At 59.9% G+C, this 19,457-nt stretch overlaps 1 protein-coding gene across 4 annotated transcripts in view; it reads left to right on the plus strand.

The window, feature by feature from the left end:
• PLXNA1 (plexin A1) overlaps positions 1-19,457 on the plus strand; it is a 107,270-nt gene that overhangs the window by 38,424 nt on the left and 49,389 nt on the right. For all 4 annotated transcript variants that reach the window (XM_032193915.1, XM_032193913.1, XM_032193916.1 and 1 more), the window contains exons 4-8: positions 6,278-6,418; positions 8,752-8,852; positions 9,400-9,523; positions 11,634-11,787; positions 12,421-12,520. In XM_032193915.1, coding sequence (XP_032049806.1) covers positions 6,278-6,418; positions 8,752-8,852; positions 9,400-9,523; positions 11,634-11,787; positions 12,421-12,520 — 620 coding nt within the window. The remainder of the gene's footprint in view (positions 1-6,277; positions 6,419-8,751; positions 8,853-9,399; positions 9,524-11,633; positions 11,788-12,420; positions 12,521-19,457) is intronic.

Below are 19,457 nucleotides of genomic sequence, written 5' to 3' on the forward strand. Positions count from 1 at the left end.
TAGGGCCGATCCTCACTCCCGAGCAGGCCAGGGGCGGTGGGACGCGGTGGGCTGGCCTTGGTGTCACCTTGCTCTGGTTGCTCGGGCAGGGAAGAAGGGCTGGTGCTGCCTTGCTGAGCTAGGAGGGAAATAAAAAGAATTTGGGTCCATCTCCTCAGCACACAGGTATTTTGTGGTCACTGCTTGGCCGGGGACAGCCACGGCACGGCGGAGAGGGACGCCCCCGTCCTCCGCCCGCCCTTCCCTCGGCAGCCCCGGGCGGAGGCCGCGCATCGATTCTCCTGTCGGGGCCCCCCCCGCCGACCGAGTCAGCCCTGAGCGATGCTGATTGGGAAATAATTGCAATAATAATAGAGATATTTTGCTCCCGAGGAACGAGACGATGCAAGCCGGGCGCCGAGCCAGGAGAGTTTTGAAGGGCAAAGCTGAGAAATCAATGGCTCGAGACCGCCCGAGCAGCTGGCGGGCTGGGGGGCGCGGGGGCTGCTGCGGGGTGAGCAGCGAGGGTGCCTCGGTGCATCCCGTGCCAGAGCGAGCACTGGGCTCCCGCGGGGCTCTACAGTTGTCACCCCACTCTGTCACCTCCCTCAGTCCCTCCTTCACCCACGTTTGGCTCCAGTGAAGGCGCTGCCCCAGCCGATCCCGCACCACGCTGCGGCGCCGTGGCGCTGGGCACTTCTCTCCAACACTTTGGTTTTACTACGGGAAGGTGCAAACGATTTTGCTGACAGCTTTTTTAGCTCCGTCAGAAGCAGTGAAACCCTGAGCTGGGCGTGCTTCTCCATCCCCACTGCCGATGGAGCCGTTTTAACCGATGCAATCTGCCCGGGGCAATTTGTGCGCGCGCAGGGGGCAAGGTCCAGCCGCAGGGGTGCCGGCTGAGGGATGGGGGGCAGCTTTGGGGAGGTTTGCAGCCACCTCTGCAGGGGCAAAGCCCGGAGCCTGCACAGAATGGTCACCCCGAGGCAGCAGAACTGCCAGCACGTGCCCGAGGTGCCACAGCAGCGCGCTTCGAGGCCGGTTCGATTGCCCGGTGTCAGTGCCGCTGGAATCGGAGGCTGTTGGGAGCCGTGATCTAGATTAAGCATCTCCTTTTTTTTTTTTTTTCTTTATTATACTGATATAATTGAAGTTCCAGTGTTCTCTGGCTTGAGGTGTTGTAGGGCCTGGGACGAAAGCCTGGTTTGTATTAATCTCTACAAATGGGTTTGGCTGAGTGGCAGCTTGTTGCCCCCTTCCCCTCGGTGCACAATCAGCGAGGAATCAGTGGCGTGGCCCCGCGCGAGGGCTGGGTGTCGGTGTCAGGTCTGTGCTGGCAAAACCTCCCCGAGCCTCTGCTCATGGGCAGGGGGGGCACACGGCACCCCCAGCCCATCCTCCTGCCACTGGGGTGCCGGGTCAGCCGCCCAGACCCCCGCTTTGGGATTATTTGTGGGGAGGGGACGCGTTCCTGCACGGGGCAGCTGGCGGTGGCCGGGCTCCTTGGCGGTGCCGGCCGCCTGCCTGTGCTGCATAGCTGGGATTTTTTGGCTGGAAGCCCTGCCACCCCGCAGCCATCCAGGGCAGCACGTGTGGGGCCAAAAATGCATCTCCAAAATCCCTCCCTGCTCCCTGACCGTGCCGGTGGTGCGGAGCAGCCTGGCGCTGAGCGTGTCGAGCCGTCTTGGTAGAGATTTTCCCCGCGTGAACAGGAAAGCTGCATTTCCCCCGAGGCTGAGCGAAACCAGAGGCTTATCCTCGCTGGTTGCGAAGGTTTGGTAACCTGAGACGTGCCCCAAGCAGCTCTCCCTGCTGCTGTCCCCCCGGCACGCTGGTGGCCCCCTCTCCAGCAGCACCCAGCGTCCCCAACCCCACCAACTGCAGCCCACCCGCGGCAGCTGATGCCCCAGCCCTGCAGCTGCTCCTGCATTTCTCGGGGTGGCTGAGCAGCCCCTGCGCCTTCCCAGGGAGCAGCTGATGCAGGGACCCCATTTTTAAAGCTCTCTCCCTCTTTTGGAAACCAGAGAGAGGCACGTGGGTGGCAGCTGCTGGTGCAAGGAAGGCATGTGGAGAGGGTGTAGGAGGGGGCCCAGCTCCCCCCGTGTGCCGCCCGCTGCCTCGGGGTGAGCCCAGGCCACGTGCAGGCTGTCCCCCCATGGGGCTTTATGTCCCCATGGGGCCCCCAGGCTGGATATGGGATACTCCATATCCTGCCCTGAGCACGTCTGAGCGGTGTTTGGTGACGCTCCTGGCAGCTGTCACCTCCACCCCGAGGTGGCTGGGGCCGAGCAGCTCCTGCCTGGCCTCGGGGAGGTGTTTTGCGCAGCACAGAGACCTCACGGTGCGGGGACCGTGGCATCCTCCAGCATCTCCCCATCGTATCCCTGGCAGAGCAGCCGCACGGGGCTGCCTGTGCAGGGCTCGCATCTCTCTGCCTCCCCCAGCAAGCGTCCGGAGCGCCGGGAGGGAAGGGGAAGGCTTTGAAATGCGCTCCCGTAAATAAGCCTTGCTTTGGCGACGCCTGTCAGCGCCGCGCGAGCCCCGTGGAACTGGAAAGGGTCCCCGTGAAAAGGCTGCGGAGTGTGTTTGAGGCAGATAAGTCCCTGCCTTTGAAGTGTGGCAGGCGGGCGAAAGCGCCCTCCTCTTGTAGCTGCTGCCAGCCACTGAGAATTAATCACAGCCGCCTGCAGATAAGAGCACAAAGCGGCGCGGAGCACTTCTCGTGCCAAGAGGAGGGGTCGGCAGGGTACCGCTCGGCACCGAGCTCAGCGCTGGGAGCCTGGGGTGGGAGAGCCCCGCTCAGGAGCTGCGTCTTCCCTCGGGGTGGAGGGCTCATGAGTTGTCCCCACGCCGGGGCACGGGTGGCACCAGCTTGTCCCTGTGTCGCCATCTCCGTGCGCCCCTTGCAGGCGCTGCATCCCGCCGCGCTTCGCCACCCGCGTGGGGCTCCTGCTGCTGCTCGTTAAATCCCAAAGCAGCTTTGGCATCTTCACGGCTGCTTTCCCTGCCCGGCTGTGCATTCTCCCTCTCCACCTGGCGTTCCCGAGCTGCGGAGCCCCGTCCTGTGCCGCCGTCCCCTCCTGACCCGCTGCTGGCACTGGGCAGCCACCAGCCGGGGCTGGGCTGCTTGCAGCTGCTGCTCTTCATCCTTCTCATCGCCCCTCTTTCCAAAACGTGGGCCAGGCAGACTCTCCTCTCCTCTCCCCCACTGCCGGTGCCTGTAAGCACATCGGGAAGGTTTCCCCGTGTCACTTTGACAATGGTTGTGGCCACTCTTGGGGCATATTTGCCCCGGAGGGCACCTTGCCTGGGGAGCGGATGCGCCACTGTGGGCCGAGCCATCCCTCTGCCACCGTGACTCGTCTGGGTCCTTTCGCTTCCCCACTGGTTTTGGGTCTCAGCCTGCGGTCTCGGGGAGTTGTGCAGGACCAGGGACAGGCCACGTGGGCTGGGAAGAGGAAAAGTAGAAACAGATGAGGAAGTTCAGGGCGTTGAAGCGCAGCGCGTTTGGCCTCCGATGCGCGTTTCGTCTGCCCACAATTGAATTTTTGGTGGTGAGTACAAGGCAGTGACCTCGTTCTTGTGGTGTCCTCCACCCTCAAGTGGCTCGTTCCATCTGTTGGTAGCGCCTTGTGGTGTCAGACAGTGCCAGCTCCATGGGGCAGAGTCTCTTGGCTCATGCTTGATGCGGGGTGGCCCTGGCAAAAGCGTTTGGGCGCTCCAGCAGCGTGGTGGCAAAGGAGAGCTGAGCTCGAGGTGGAGCTTTGGACTCGAGGCAGGAGCTGGGCTGGCCGGTGCCGCTGTCCCTGCGCCTCGTAGCCAGGCAGTGAGACCTTGGTGAGACCTTCTTGTCCCCAAGCCAGCAGCTGGGTAGGGTCAGAGCTCCCTTTTCCAGCTGAGACCACCCCCGGGAGCCCTCTCTGCGCCCTTCTGGGGACCTGCTCCTGAAACCTCTCCCTGTGCGGTGCCACCCGGTGCAGCTTGCAGGGAAATTGGGCTGGTTTTGTGCTGTGTGGCCATGGGGACAGCGTGTGCCTGTGTCCTGCAGAGCAGCCTCCAGCCCTGGTTTAATATGGTTCCTGCAAGCAGCCAGCTTGTAATTTCGTGCCTTCAGTCTCCTCCAGGTGCTTAAGGAGGCAACAGCCCCACTACCGTGGGCTCTTCTTGCCTCTGTAGGATGCCCCATTGCCACGGGGACTCCAAAAATCCCAGTCTGTGCCTCCTGCATCTCCATCTTGGTGGGGGGAGGCTCCACCACGCGGCTCCTTCCAGCCCCATGGGAAAGAAAAGCCCCATCCCGAAGCCTTCTCACTGCCGGCTCGGCCGCAATCGCGTGAGGAAGCCGAGCTAGGACAGGAATCCGGAGTGAGAAATTAGTGTGGGTAATTATTAGTATTGGGTAATTATATCAGCGTCAGGATGAGGAGAAAGGTTAATAGATTTTTATTTTTTTTCCCCCGGTGGCTGTGTTTTCCCCTGGGTGGGAAGGGGAGCAGGGTGGGCAGGAAGGCACGTGCTTCCGAGGGGGCTGCTCTGATTACTGCACATCCTCTCCCCCGGCCCCGCAGGTGGGCACGGGTGTGCGGGGAGGAAAGGGGAAGCCACCCCTGTGCCGGTAAGAGATGTCACTGGGAAACCACTCTATTATGGCCCAAACAGCCCGTGCCAACCCTCCCAAATCCCATTTTCCTGACCCGCAGAGCTGCAGCAGGTGCCGGAGGGGAGGATTCACGTTTGGGGTGGCCGCACGGCCCCCTCCAGAGCACCCCAATGTGTTGGCCCCAGCCCCCTTTGACTACAGTCATTATTTTTAGGTCCTCTCTTTATTTATTATTTGAGGCTCTTCCTGGAGCCTCAAATTAACTGGAAGTGCTTCACGTCTGTTGTTCTTTTAATGCATCCCTTTCTCTTTCCCAGCACTGCGCAGCACAATAATGTAATGGGGAAATTACCCCGCTAGTTAAAAATTACTGCCGGCGCAACATCCCCCCGTAGATCTATTTTAGGACCAGGGTAAAACTACATCGATTCCTCCCTGCTGCAGCTACAGCCCGTAAAAGGGCTGGAGAGGTGCCTTTGTCACCTTGCCATGGCACCGTCCCTCCGGAGAGCTCGGGCAGGGTTTTGTGGCGGTGAGACTGAGAGCTGGGAGGGGAGCGACCCTAAAGGGGGTGTGGGATTGGTGGGAAAATGCCCAACGGGGTCCTGGTCGGGGGAACAGCAAGGACCGGGGGTTTGGGGCTGTGCCGAGGGCTCCAAAAAGTTGTGTCTGCCCCTTTGAGGCTGGCACCCAGGTCCCGCGGGGCGAGGGCGGCCTCTGCGCGCCCCGCCGCGCTCCCTGGCTGCTCAGGGGTCTCTTTCTTAATTAAATACATTTGTTTTGTAAAACTGCCTAAAAATAATCCGGGGCTGGTGCGTGCAGGAGGCTGGCGGTGAATCAAAGGCGCCGCTCTAATTAAACGGGCCCCGGTTTGTTTGTGAGCCGCATACATTTCCATGCTAATCAGCTGCGCGCCGCCAGCCCCATCCTGCTCGCCCGGCCCCGCAGCCTCTGATTGGGAACCCTGCAAACACCGGTGTCTGGCCCCGCTGGGGGGCTGTGGGGTCGGGATTAGGGTGGGATGTGTTTTGGGAAGGTTTGGGGTCTCTGAAGCAGCAGAGCTTTGTCGGGGCTCGGCTCCTGCTCGGTGGGTGCTGCCGGCCCCGCAGTGCCTCCCAACGGGGTTAGCGCCGGTGCAGCGAGGAACTGGCTCACTTGGGAAGCTCCTTAACACGATTGCGAGCCCTAATGGGATCAGAGCCCCTGCCACGCTCCTGCTCGAGGAACAAAGGCGCTTTCTGGACCTCTGCTGACCCTCGGCTTCCTCGAGACCCTTTGGACTTCCCCAGCCACGACCCCGAGCGTTTCCTTTGGTGGATGGGGAGATGGCAGCGCGCGGTGCGGTGCTGCCTGCGAGCTGCTGGCCTTACGGCTGAGCAAGGCCGGGCTCCTCTGGGGGGGCTCTTTAGGGTGGGGAGAGCGGGGTGGTGAGGAGTTGGGTGCAGTCATGTGCAGGGTGAGGATTTTGGATGTGTGTAAACATGGGAATGGTGGTGACATGCACAAAGGAGAGCAGAAATCTGCCACTGAAACCTCCTGGAGAGGGCTGAGGTGTTTGTGCTCTGTGCTGCTTTGCCATGCTGCGGTGGCCGTGGCTTGCCCCTGTTATCCCTAGGGGGATGCGTTCCTTGTTTCCCCACCTCGGGGTGGGTGCGAGGCGTGCACGGGGCCGTGCTCACCCCCTTTTTGTCCCCGCAGATCCTGGTGGACTTGCCGGCCGACAGGAAGCACCAGGCGCTGCAGTACGAGAACGTGGTGGCCCACGAGGGCAGCTCCATCCTGCGAGACCTGGTGCTGAGCCCCGACCGCCAGCACCTCTACGCCATGACCGAGAAGCAGGTAAGGGGAGGGGGCTGCAGCCCCTCAGCTCGCCGGACCCCAGGTTTCAGCCTGCGCCTGTCTGGGGGATGTTTTGGGGCAGCTCCCTGGTGGGGATCCGGCCCTTTTTGGAGTCAGTGGCTGCCCACGAGGCACCCGGTGGGGCAAAGCAGCACGGATGAGGGTGCCCTGAGCCTCAGGCAGGTGAGCATGGAGTGGTGGGTGCTGTCCCTAAAGCCACCCTGTTGCCACGTGCTCCTGTTCCCTGTGCGGGTGGCAGCCCCCAGACGCGCTGTGCGTCTCTTCCCCCTGCTGCTTTTGCCCTGAGGGCTGGTGCTGTGCTTCCCTCTCCATCCTTTGGTGTCTCTCTTGGGGACAGACCCCGCCAGCCCTGCCAGAAGGTCACTTTCCTTCCATTTCTTAATGGCTCTGCTCCCCAGGCTCTGGCCCCAGCTGCTGCCGAGCCACCCGGTCACCTTTGTCCCTGCGCCGCCTGGGGATGTGCAGCTCCTCCCTGCTCCCCTGTGCAGAAACACCGCCCGGAGGCACCAGCTCCCAGACACTGCCCTGCTGCTCCTCTCCTCCCCGTCGTCTGTGCCCCAGGCACTCATCCTTAGCAGCAGCTGCCTGAAATCCCCGTCCCCTGGGGACTGAGGGCTGCCCGACCCTTCCAGCGAGCTGCTGCAAGGGCTGCGTTCCCTGCTGCGAGGCCGTAAACCTCCTCTGCTCCATCCCTCCCTCCCCGAGCAGGGATTTGCAGGTTAGCTCCTTGCTCCGAGCAGCTTTTTTCCCTTCTGGGCTCGCTGCTTTGGCACCTCGGGGCAGGGGGGGACGTTGCCTGGAGCCAGCAGAGCTGGCGTGCCCTCAAACCTCGGCGCGCGCACCTCCGTCCGTGCCTCTGCCTCCCCAAATTCGCACCCATCCAGAGGTGCAGAGCCGACCCAAGCAGCACGGTCGGGGCTCGTGGTGAGTTTTAGCTTGGCCGTACGGGGATGGCGTGATCCCAGGCTCGCCGGGGAGCTTGCTGCTATGAGTTAATCCATCAAAGGGCTGCCAGGCGCCGGGGCGGGGGAAGCGGGATCCTGCTGCGTCAGGGCTTTGTGCCGCGCGGCGGTGGCGGGTTTTGGGGCTGTGGGGCCGGGCTGGCTGGGCGCTCACAGCCTCGCCAGCCACGCTCTGGTCCCGTCTCCCTCCCACACGCTGCCTGGGTGGCAGAGGAAGAGGAGGAGGAGGAGGAGGATGGAGCTGAGACCAACGCTGGCAGCTCCCCGCTTGTCCTCCAAGGAGCAGGGGACCCAAGGGGCTGTTTTTGTGGTCCCATCACCAACCTGTGCTGGTGGCCCGGATCCCCAGCCCTTCTTTTTGGGCATCCTTGCCCAGGAATCATTGGGGATGTCCAGGTAGCCACGAGTCCCATCAGCTCCGTGCCCGGAGAGGGGCACAGGGGTGGGACGGTGGCTGGAGCACGGCAGGTCTCCTGGCTGCTCGCCCGGGGGTTGGGAGGGAGAAGGATGCTGGAGAGCGGCCTCGTGTTTGTCTAGACAGCCCCGCAGGGACAGCGGAGCCTTTCCCCTCCTCCTCCCAGTTCCTGTCTCTGTTTTCTGCTCTGCTGCAGGCAGCCTGGGGCTTTGCAGGTGAGGCGGGGAGGGGATTTGGGCTCCGGAATTTGAGGCTAGGGCAGTGCCAGGACACATCACGCCGAGCCCATCCCCTGGCCTGGTAGGATGTAGGGGTCCCTGGCTGAGACCCTGCCCCTTTTTGTGGGTGGCAGAGGTTGTTTTAGGAATGCCACTGAGCAAATCCTGCCCATGGGAGCAGTGGGGGGAAACTGAGGCACGGAAGGGGTGGGGGCAGCTTCCCGAGCCCCCGCCCCGTCCCCCCGCTTCTCCTCCCTGCTCCTTAATAAAAGCTGCTCCTTTCCCTACAACAGCGTGGTGTTATCAGAGTGCTGCTGGAAAGTAATTAAATGAACAGTTGTAACAGAGCTCGAAGGGCTCGGAGAACGAGGGGATTTTAATCAAATGTGGAGGAGCAATTAATAAAGGAGCCGTAACCCTTTCGGAGCGGGGCTGCCAGCCACGAGGGTGTGCAGGAGGAGCTGGGAGCTGGGGCTGAGCTGTTCCCTAAACTCTGCAAAGAAAAGTTTCCCCGTCCTGGCCTTGCTGGGCCAGCCAGAAGGTGTTGTCCGTGCAGAGCTCCCAAACTCAACAATGTCATGTCCAAGCCTTTCCCCGCTTGGATCTGTGCCCCGTTGAGCCCGGCGAGCAGGAGGGATGCCGGGCAGCGTCACCCCTTGCTGTCCCTGCTGTCCCCAGCAGCCCGTCCCCTCCTTCACTCCCTGCCTCGTCCCGCAGGTGACGCGGGTGCCGGTGGAGAGCTGCGAGCAGTACGAGAGCTGCGAGCTGTGCCTGGGCTCCCGGGACCCCCACTGCGGCTGGTGCGTCCTCCACAACATGTGAGTACCACGGGCTGCTCCTACAGCCCCAGAGATCTGTAAACCGTGTCCAGCCCCACTGCTTTCCTCCTTGGGGAGGTCTGTCCTGGTCCTCGCACCTGGCCATGGGGTCTGGAGCCCCCCGAGGGGTTTCTTAGGGCCGTGCCAGCCCCTCGCCTCCTCCTGTTTCAGCCAGCACCGTATGGCGCACGCACGGTTTGCTCTCCCTGCGTTTAATTAAAACGCCTCCCGTAATGAAATAATATTGCGGAAAGCACAAAGAGCAGCAGGAGGGAGTTGTTTGCTCCGTGAGGACAGGCGAGGCGCCCGGGGTGGGAGGTGATGGAGCATCGCGGGCTGTGAACGTGTGCGCTGGGCACGGCGGCTGCAGGGCGAGATGAGAGGGGGGTGGGCACGGCCGTGCGGGTTGGAGGCGCTGGCACGAGGGGAAAACAGAGCTCCTAGCCTGACCTTGAGCAGATAAAATCCCTCACCGGGCACGCTGTCCCGCAGCAGGGTGTCTCTCAGCCTGTTTGCTGTCTGCTCACCGCGTTTCGTCCCCCCGCAGATGCTCGCGCAAGGACCGCTGCGAGCGGGCGGACGAGCCGCAGCGCTTCGCCTCCGACCTGCGGCAGTGCGTGCAGCTCACCGTCCAGCCCAAAAACATCTCGGTCACCATGTCGGAGGTCCCGGTAAGCACCCCTGCTGCCCAGGCAGCAATTAAAATAAATAACGAGAGTACGGCAAAGAGGGAGAAAGGGGAAGGGAGGTGCGATGCGAATAAAGTGGAGCAAAGTGCAGGGGATTGATGAGGGCTGGCCTGGTGCTGGATGGGGGTAATAGAGGGGCTGATTATTATTCAGAAAAGACATAACGGAGCAATAAATATTTCTCCGTAATATAAATAACAACATGAGAAGTGCCGTGTGTAGGCCAGGGATCCATCTAGCTCGATATCCTGTCTCTGACAGCGGCCAGCAGTGGATATTTTGGGACGAGGCTGAGATGCGCGGCCCGGTCTGTGCAGACGGAGGGGATGATGTACTTCCACCAAGTATTTTCCAGGCCATTAGCACTGTAAAGAGAACGCGAAACAGCGTATACTAGCAATAAACTCTCACAAACTGCCAGGTCTGGATGTCTGGCACTCAGGAGTCCTGAAGGAGATGGCCAGAGCATTCCTTGGCTTGCAGAAGCGGCTTTGGGATAAATCAGGGAACGCTGAGAAAAGCCCAGGCAGCAGAGGAGGGGCTCGTTTTCCTGTCCAGGTGCAAGGAGGGTACAGGGGATGGCCAAATGGTTAGGGTTGGCTTGGTTGGACACCGGGTTGAGAAAAACTAGTGGAAAAAAAAAGATACAGGATACAAGTGATAAAGAATCAAAGATGGGAACATAATTAATGCCAGTCCATGTGGTTTTCTGTCAAACAAACCACATTTTGTTCTTTGATGAAATTATGCCTCGAATTAGAAGAGGGACTGCGGGGATGCGATGTCTTTAGCCTTCTACAAGGCGTTTGACTCGGTGCAACACAACATCCTGATTAAAAATTAGCATTATGCAATATTGATAAAGCACGTGTTAAGTGGATTAAGCACTGGCTCCGTGACAGATCTCCAAGTTGTCGTCAGAGGGGAGTTGTCACTGAGCGGCAGCGCTCTGCAAGGGCTGCCGCGGGGATCGGAGCGCGGCTCGGCCGCCCTTCGCGGTGTCATTGGTAACGTGGAAATAAATGTGGGGTCGCTGCTGATGGGATCTGCAGGGGACACCGGGACTGCAAGGAGCCGGGGATGCGATCCCCACGCTGAGCTATGGGGTTTGAGCGGGGCTGGTGTGGCAGAGGGAGTGGGTTTGGTGCCGGTACCTCGAAACCAGAGCGAGAGCTCGAGGAGGAAGGTCGGCTTTCGAGAGACGTCCTGGAAAGCGGTGCCTTTGGACGGGATCCCGGGGCCGTGCTGTGTCAGGAAGGGCTCCTGGGGGCAGGCTGCGAGCACAGAGGGGTTTTGAGCTCGTAGCTTTTCTGCTCTCTGTGGTTATTTCTGTGCCTCCCGGCTGGGTGCAGCGCAGGGGTCTGGTGCGATCGACACGGGGACGCGGCACTGGGGCCGGAGTGAGTGCTTGGAGGAGCAGGCTGAACCCTTCGGTAAACATCATGTAAATGAGCTGACGGCTGGCGAAAATGCCTTCCAGTGCGAGGCTTCCAGAGCTCAATCTGCTTAGCTTATCAAAAAGAAGATTAAGAGGTGACTTGATTACAGAGTATAAGTGCCTTTACAAGGAGCAAATATCAGGGACTAAAGGGCTTTTTAATCTATCAAGGAAAGGCATAACAAGAACTAATGGCTGGAAGCTGAGAAAAATTCAAATGAGAAATAAGGCGAGCGTTTTGTAAAGCGAGAACTGCTGACCCCGGCGATGAATTTGCAAAGGAAGAGGTGGATTCCTCCCCTCTTGATGTCTGCAGAAGTGGATGCCTTTCTCTGAAATGTGCTTTAGCCAAACACCGGGCTTGGGCTCTGCAGGGAGGCGAGGTGTAATGGTTCGTGGTGCAGGAGAGGGCAGAGGATGTCAGGCTGTGGTTTGTTCACTCTTTAACCCACGTCATTCCGCGCTCTTGGCTTGGCTGGGGAGGTCCTGGAGGTGGATGGTGCTCCCTTGGGGCAGGTTTCCCCACCACGTGTGGCTGAGGGCGGAGGGCTGGCACCCCCGTGGTCTTTTCTGTTGGCTGTGCTTGCTCCTAGCAGCCACAGAGGAGTCCTTTTGGTAGTTTCCTGGGGCAATGCTTTGCCTTCTCTCCCCCAGCTGGTCCTGCAGGCCTGGAACGTCCCAGACCTCTCGGCGGGAGTCAACTGCTCCTTCGAAGACTTCACCGAGTCCGAGAGCCGCATCGAGGACGGGAGGATCTACTGCAGCTCTCCCTCTGCCAAGGACGTCATCCCCATCACCAGGGGCCGCGGTGAGCTCGGGTCTCTTGGGTGTGGGGTTGGAAGAAAACCCAAGGCCAGCCTTGTCCTGGTGGCTGTCCCATAGCCAGGCGCCGAGGAGGGCAGCCTCCGGTGACAGAAATCCCCAGGGTCTGAGCAGGGTTCTTGGGGTGTCGGAGGAAAAGGGCTTTGCTGCTGCTGCTTCTTAAGCTCCTTGCTCTCATCCAAGCCATGGCACAGCTACATGCTGGCACTGCGATGGTCTGCATGGCAGTCCTACTAATTATGGGGCATGCCGGCCTCATTCCCCAGCTGTGGGCCATTCCTGGGCAGAGGTACTGCACATATCCACAGACTTTAGGATGCTGCTGCCCCCAAAGCTGTTAAGTTCCCCTCCAACACCACTGGCACACCCCCAGGCAGCTGCCTCCGTGCTGACAGCTGCAGTTAGCTGGAGGGGCTTGGTGCTGTGCCTGCGCCTTGCTGACCCATTTGGTGGCTGGTTGGGTGTGGGTGGGCACCCTCCTTGTATTTCCAGGTGTGGAGGTTTTGTTAGTTGGCTGGGATGAGTGGAGTTGTTGCCCAGATCCTTCCAGCCCTGGGCTGAATGCCTGGCTGCGCGCCGTGTCCCTTCTGACGCCCTTCTCTGCCTTGCTCTCTCCCAGGGGACAAGCGAGTGGTGAAGCTCTACCTGAAATCCAAGGAGACGGGGAAGAAGTTTGCCTCGGTGGATTTTGTGTTCTACAACTGCAGCGTCCATCAGTCGTAAGTGACCTGGGCTTCGTGAGTGCGCTCTGGGGACGGATGGGTCGGACAGCGGGAGCCGTGGGCACGCGGAGCCCTCAGGCTGTGGGTGCTGATGCTGCAAGAAGAAAGGGAAGCGGTGGAGTGTAGCGGTGTTGGCAGCGAGGAACCTCCTCCTCCTGCCCTTGTCAGCTGGGGCAGTGACCAGCGAGCCCGCAGCTGGTTTGGGCACGTGGGAACACGCAGCATCAGGGCTGAACCTCGCTTAAGAGCAGGGGTTTGGGGTTTGAGAGAAGCTTTGGAGGAAGAAGCGAGTTTGCTGCATTGCAGGCGGTAGCAGTCCATGTGACTGCAAATGCCAAGCGGCTCGTTATCCCTGCAAACAGTTAACAGGAGAGACTTGGCCATGCAAAAGGAGAGCCGTGTTCTCCTGTGGGGGTACCTCCTGCCCAGCTGTGTGGAGAGGGAGCTGGGATGTTCCAGCAGAGCTGCGTGTCCTGGGGCCTTCACCCGAGCACTGCCTCGCTGGAAGTGATTGTGAATCTGCTTTCTCGTCAGGCTGCCTTGAAACCTACTTCAAATGCGGGTTTTTAGGCGGTCTGAGATGTGCATGGGATAAAGCAGAGGGGGTGTGGGTTATTGACGTGCTGTCTAAGCACAGTGGCTGGGGTTTCTAGGAGCGAGGAGCTGTGGGCAGCGTGCTCGGGGAGAGGGCTGCGCCGGGGGAACGCCGGAGGAGATGCCGGGATGTGTTCGGGCAAAGGATTTGGAGCTGGAGAATGCGAGCAATTTCCTTCTCCTGCCAGCAGCCTCCCACGGATGGTGGCACTCGGGCTGATCAGTAATTATAGATAAGCAAGCGCGGAGGGATCTCTTTGGGACAGCTTTTTGCCGAGGATCCAGCCTGGCTCGGGGGTTTGGCGAGCGAGCTGCGGTTCCTGCGTGGGTCAGGGGAAGGCAGCTGAGATGTGCAGGCACCCGGCTGGGGGTGTGCAGCGAGGCCTGCCTCCAAAAGGCCCGAGGATATCGAGATGAGAGAGCAAAATGAAGCTGTCACCACTGCAGTGGGGCGCTGCAAGCCTTGTGCATCGCAGCCCCGGGGTTTCTGCCCTGCCTGCGCTGGCACGAGGAGCAGGATTTACTCCGGGGAGCGAGGGAGGGGAGGGAGTTTGCAAACTTGACTTTCGCACTCACCTTGCCTCCCGAGATGAGCTTTGTCTCCCTTCACGTCGTGCAGTTTCAATAACATGAGCTCAGCTTTGGCTCAGGGTGGCTGCATGTCATTATTTTGCAAATCAGAAAGCAGACGCGACTTTTATTTTTCTAAACGCAAGAAACGAGACTTCTAAGCACGAGGAGGATCGGATTCGCCCAACGAGGGCCACAGCGTTTTGGTCCAGCGGGAAGGGCTGGGGAGGGAATTGGCATTTTATTTTATTTTATGTGCCTGACACAGGAGCAAAAAAACCCACCCCCCTCTTCCCCAACAAACCTACAACAAAGAGCCCTGACTGATTTATTACCGCGTTGATGTTTAATTTTGGATGCATTATTTAAAAAGGCTAATTATGGATGCATTAATATTTATGGGCTCCGGTTGGAGCTGATAGAAAAGTCCACGTTCTAGGCTGGTGAACATTATTATTATTTTCTTTACGTCAAGAATTTTAGGGTTTGGAGGCAGTTCTAACGATGTGACCTGCACTCGAATCATACCCACAGAGCACGACAATCTCGGGGGTGATGCAATACTTTTAAATACCATTTGCAGACAGGCGTCTTTAATGGATCTCCTCGGAGTTAATAGCCTTTCAGATCCAGGTTTCATATTTTGCAGAGGAAAATCTATAAGTCAGCCTGATAAATTCTGTATTAGGAGCAATGTGCTTTTCCACGAGGCTAATGTTTTTCCTGTGGAGTTCTCTGATGACCGTGCATTATGTTTTCGTTTTACATTTGGGCGGCTTGGCTTGGCTTGGGAGCCAGAGGCCTGCACGTCGACTCATTCCTCAGCCGAGGATGAAATGTTTGGGCGAGGTTTTCAAACTGCTGGGGAAAGAGAGAGGAATTGCAAGGCAGCTCTTCTGCTGGAGCAGCTCCTGGGGAGCTGATGCTCCTCCACCTGCGTGGCTTTGGAGCTCTCCCCGTGCGTTTCCAAGGCAGGAAGTCCTTGGAAAGGGTTTGTTCCAGGCGCCTTCCCGCAACTCCCAGTGCCTGTCAGGCTCTCATCAGGTGCCTCATTCTTTCTCTGATTTCCCCTTTTTAACACCTGCAGCCTGAAATACTTAGTACAGACTCAGATTCTCAGGATAGCTCTTGTTCTGGGACTGATATGCCCCGTGGTTTTCAGGGGGTGAGCAGCGCTGTGCCCGTTTACAGGACGCTTCCAGCTGGCAGCTTGCAACAAGGGATCCCTTTGGCACCAGCCCCTTTTTGCAGGGAGATGATGCTGTGACTTTGGGGTGTTTTCAGTCCCCTTTTCCTGGTAGCCTGCCTGATGTGGGTGATCCCCAGGTGATGCAGAATGGGCAGAAATCATGATAAATGGTGTAACAACACGGAGAGGGGTGCGCTGGGGGTACCCTGTGCTGCACCAGGGCTGCTCCAGCTCCTCCTGCAGAAAAGCCCCGCAGCAGGGCCTTGTCCTAGCTCTGCTGGATCCAAAGGGTGAGCGGGGAGGCAGAGCCTGCCGTGATTGAAAAATGAGCGAGGTTTGTTTGCGATGAAAGCAAATCGTTTCCCGTTCAGAGCGACGAGGACGAGCCCTGCGCCCGGCTCCTGCCGCAGCCTGCGAGGAGGCGGAGATGCAGCCAAGGAGGCAGGTGGGGGTTTGTCTCGCGGAGCCTTTCCTCGTAGCAGGCAGGAATTTCAGCAGGCTTTTGAGGCCACGAGGTGTTTGAGGATGGGTAAAACTATTGCATAATGCCTCGGTGAGCTCCTCTGTCCAGGGGCTGTGTCGGTGTTTGCCACGAGGCAGGGAGGGATCTGGTTGCAAACACCGGTTGCTCCATGTGCAGGGGGTGTGCCTGGGTCAGGGGCATTGGCTGGCTGGGGTCAGATGCTCCTGAATTCCTCAACAGGGGGCTTTTTGCTAAGGGTTGGCAAGGATGATGTGAAGTGGAGAGTGCTGGATCTTCACTGAGACCCCTGTCACCAGCTCGTGCCCTACGGAGCACATGGAGTGCTCCTGTGCGTGGAAGGACGGCTCATCCTGTCCTTGGGGAGGGCTTTTCTCCTGCTCTGGGTCACCTGAAAAGCTCCTTTGGGGCTCAGGATTTTTTCCAGGTTGTGACATTTGGGGTATTTTTCTCCAGGTTTTGGGTCTTTTTCTCCTGGAGGTCTGTGCGTCGGGGAGGGGGTTGCTGGTGGAGCCACCATCTGCATTGAGTGGAGAAGAGGAAACCTGGGGCTGGGTGCAGAAAACTGGGGTCCCTCGCAGAGAGGGATGCAGGAGGGTATCCGCCAGCTCACGGGGCTGCCCCTGTGGGCTCAGGGGATGGGGAGCACCGGGCTGGAGACCTGCGTGGTTCCCTCGGGGGTTTCCTATGGGGCATTGATCAGGCGCAGGCGACTGAAGACCACTCGGCGGCTTTGATAGTCTAATGAATCAGCCCGTGGCCGGAGTGCCTGTGTGCAGATGTGGAGGTTGTCTTTGTAAGCATTAAGCTCCCTCTTCAAAGCATTCTCTGGGAAATGAGTCCCTTTTAAAGATAAAGCCTCCATGCCAGGCTCCCCGCCTGCCTCCAGCGCAGGGAGGTGGGTGAATGGGAAATCCCCCTGCAAAGCCAGAGAACAATGCAGGGCGAGGGTGGGGAGCAATGGAGAGGGGAATTCCTCGGGATATGAGAGCTGCAGAGCTGGGGGCCTGGAGAGAGCCCACGTGGGGCTGGCACAGAGCCCCCTCATCCAGTCCCTGTTTCCGACAGGCTCCAAACCCAGCTGTTCCCAAGGACAACCGAGACGTGGTTCTTCCCACTGTTCCCATGCCTGCTGCCTGGATTTCCCTTAGGGAAATTTGGGTTCTTAACCGCTCTTGGGGTTCGTCTTTTTGGTCCTGGGGGCTGGCAAGTGGAGACGGCAGGGAGGAGGATGCGAGTGTTGGCACTTGTGTGATGCTGTGGCATGCCTGGCACGTCACCAAAATGCCCCCGGCATGTGGGCAGAGGCAAAGCCGTGGCCATGAGTGGTGTGGAAGCAAAACCCAGGCGGTGGCACAGGCAAAGGAGAAAAATCCCAGGTCAGGGGGACTGATGCTGAGAGCGGGGAGCCGGGCAGACTGAAATCGGTGCCTGTGCTGTGCTTGTGCACATCCATGGGGTAACGGTGGTACTGCCCTCGTGGCTGTGCCAGTTGTGGTGCCGGGGTGCTGAACGTCCCCGAGGGTGCTGAACATCTCGAGCAGCGTCGAGGAGAGATGCGACTGCTGCGTTCGAGTAGGGCAGCCCTGTCGCACAGGTCGGGCTGGCCCTATAAGTCCCCATTAGGCAAATGGGATTTTAATGCCTAGCTCAGGGGCTGGGAGCAGCGGGGCTGCTCTCCTCGCCTGCCTGCCGTGCCGCAGAGCCCGCTGGCTGCTTGCTTTGTCCCTTGGTGGCAGCGTGGGACGGTGCCAGCCTTGTTACCAGGCTCCTGTCCGGCCGGGCTGCCCGCGGCACGCTCGGTAGCAGCTTGCAAAGCCGGGGCTGCTGATTTCCAGATGCTTGCAGATGCTTTCTCCTCCACGGCACGGACAGATGGCTGCGGGCGGCTCACGAAGTGTGTCTGTGTTTTACCACCTCTGAGCTGCGAGGCGGTAACAGATCTGCGCCTGTTCCCAGCCTAGGGCAGGTGGGAAACCCCGCAGGATCGCACCGGAGACTGCTCGGGATAACCTCTGCTAGGTCACCTCTGCTGTGAGCGAGGAGGAGGGCTGGTGCAGCCTGGCCGTGTGTTTCAAACGAGTTACTTCTGAAGAGTTTAAAACTCAGGGCCCGATTCTGCAAGCTCTAGGCAGAGAGGTGTGGACGCAGTGTGTTTTCTGTGCCCAACCCCTGTACCCATGAGCAGGACCCCGAGCAAAACCCTTCACAGCAGGGATGGAAAAGTCCCCCAAAAAAGGGAGAGCAGCAAGCTGGTGGTTTGAGATGGGCAGAGAGGGCTGGAGGGAGGTGAGAGCAGATCTCCTGCTGTGGGTCTGCCTCGTGCCAGGGGTCTGGGTAGGGGCTGGGGGCACTGCCTGCCCGCTCCCGCTGCTCTTCCAGCTTCCCCCCGTCCCTGGGGCAAAGCGATGGATATAGAGCCCCAAGTGCTGCAGCTCGGCCCCTCACCCCGTGCAGCTGCTGCTCCAGATGCAGGCTGTGCTGGAGCTGGCTATCCACTAAGGACGCATCCTCCTTGCCAGGAGAAGGTCTGAGGAGCAGCCTGGGGGCTCGTGGGCGGTGTGTGGCGAGCGCACGCAGATGCTGTTTGCACCAGCAGTGTTCGTCGTTCCCCTCTCCGTGACCCTCCCTCGTTCTGCGCTGGGTGTCACTGAACTCAGCCCCTCTCGTCTCAGTTTGTGCTGTGTCCTTCCCCCAAAAACATGCTGCTCCTGTTCAGCACGGGATTATTCCCCTGCCTTGCTGCTTCTCCGAAGCCCACTCCTGGGGTGGACGGAGCTGGTGGGGTTCACCTTTAGCCAGCCTCTCCTTCCCCTCTCTCCCTCCCTCTCTTGTTTGCTCACCCAGCCTTATCTCACTCCTGTGGATGCCGGTTTTGTTTTCTGCCTTTCCCTCTCCGCTCGGAGCACTGGAGAGAGCTCTCAGCTCTTTCAGGCCGGAGATAAGAGAGGCGAGCGGCCGCGTTCCCAGGCCGCCTGGATGCCGATGCGGTGGCGAGGCACGCGTGGCACGCCTGGGGCTGGCAGCTGGGAAGGGCAGGGGGCGGTGAGCCCGCTCCCCGCTGGCTTCTCCGACCGAGAGAGGTCTGGGGCTGCCAGAGGTGGGTTTGGAAACCCGAGGGGAGCAGCACCAGGAGGCCTCGAGGCAGCCTGGCAGTGAGCTGGGGGGCGAGCACCAAGGCTGCGGGCAGGCTCCTGCGCTGCCCCCAGCCTGCCCAGAGCTGTGCCCGTCCCCATGCTGCTGGTGGGGAGCCGCCTGCCGGCTCGTTCTGGGGGAGGATTTATGGCAGGCAGCAAGCCCAGGCTTGTTTTAGGACGGGGAATGTGTGCACAGAGCGAGCCTGAAATCCTGGAGAGGTTACAGCTCCTCGTGCACAAGGGTGTTAGGAGGGAGGGGAGCGCAGCCGAGGTTCCCTCCTTTTTTCCTGCCCTCCCTGGAGGCTTCACCTCTCCCCAGTCCCTGTAAGGTCTCCGGGGAAGGAATTGGGGACGAGGGGAGCAAACCGAGGGTCCCCAAGGGTCCGTGTGTCGGTGCTGTGCCTGGCTGGGCTCCCCCTGCCTCGCTTCAGGGAGCGGGGGGGCTTCAGCACAGGCGGCAGAAACTCCCCCTAATTATCAGGAGTGATGAAAGCCTCTTAGGCGAGGAGTGACGAGGGAGAAGAGCCTGACCGTGGGAAGGAGAGAGACAGCACAGATGGCACCGTGCTGCTGAGCAGCCTGCTCCTGTGTGGGGAACAGCCCGCGGGGACAAACGGCCGCCCCGGGACATCCCCGGCTCCTCCACGGGGCCCGACCTTGGAGCTCGGCCTCTCCTGCCCACAGTCCCTAATTATTTTTTGTTGGTTTCTGGGGTTTAATGAACCGTGTGCCTGGCCCCCCGGGTGCTTGAGGCTCACCTCGGCCTCCAGGCCGTGCTCCCTGGGACAGGCCTGAGGTGCTGTGGGGCCAGAGGTGTGTGCTGAGCGCCCTTACGGGGGCTCTTTGAAAATCATCCCTGAAAATGATCACTTTAAAAGCGACCCAGTTGGTTAGAAGCAGCCAGCAGGGAGCGAGATAGGAGGTGGAGGTGTCCCTCATTTACCTGCCCCCCAGGTTGTGTGC

Source organism: Aythya fuligula, chromosome 10, assembly GCF_009819795.1.
Source record: "Aythya fuligula isolate bAytFul2 chromosome 10, bAytFul2.pri, whole genome shotgun sequence".
In the NCBI taxonomy this organism is placed as follows: domain Eukaryota; kingdom Metazoa; phylum Chordata; class Aves; order Anseriformes; family Anatidae; genus Aythya; species Aythya fuligula.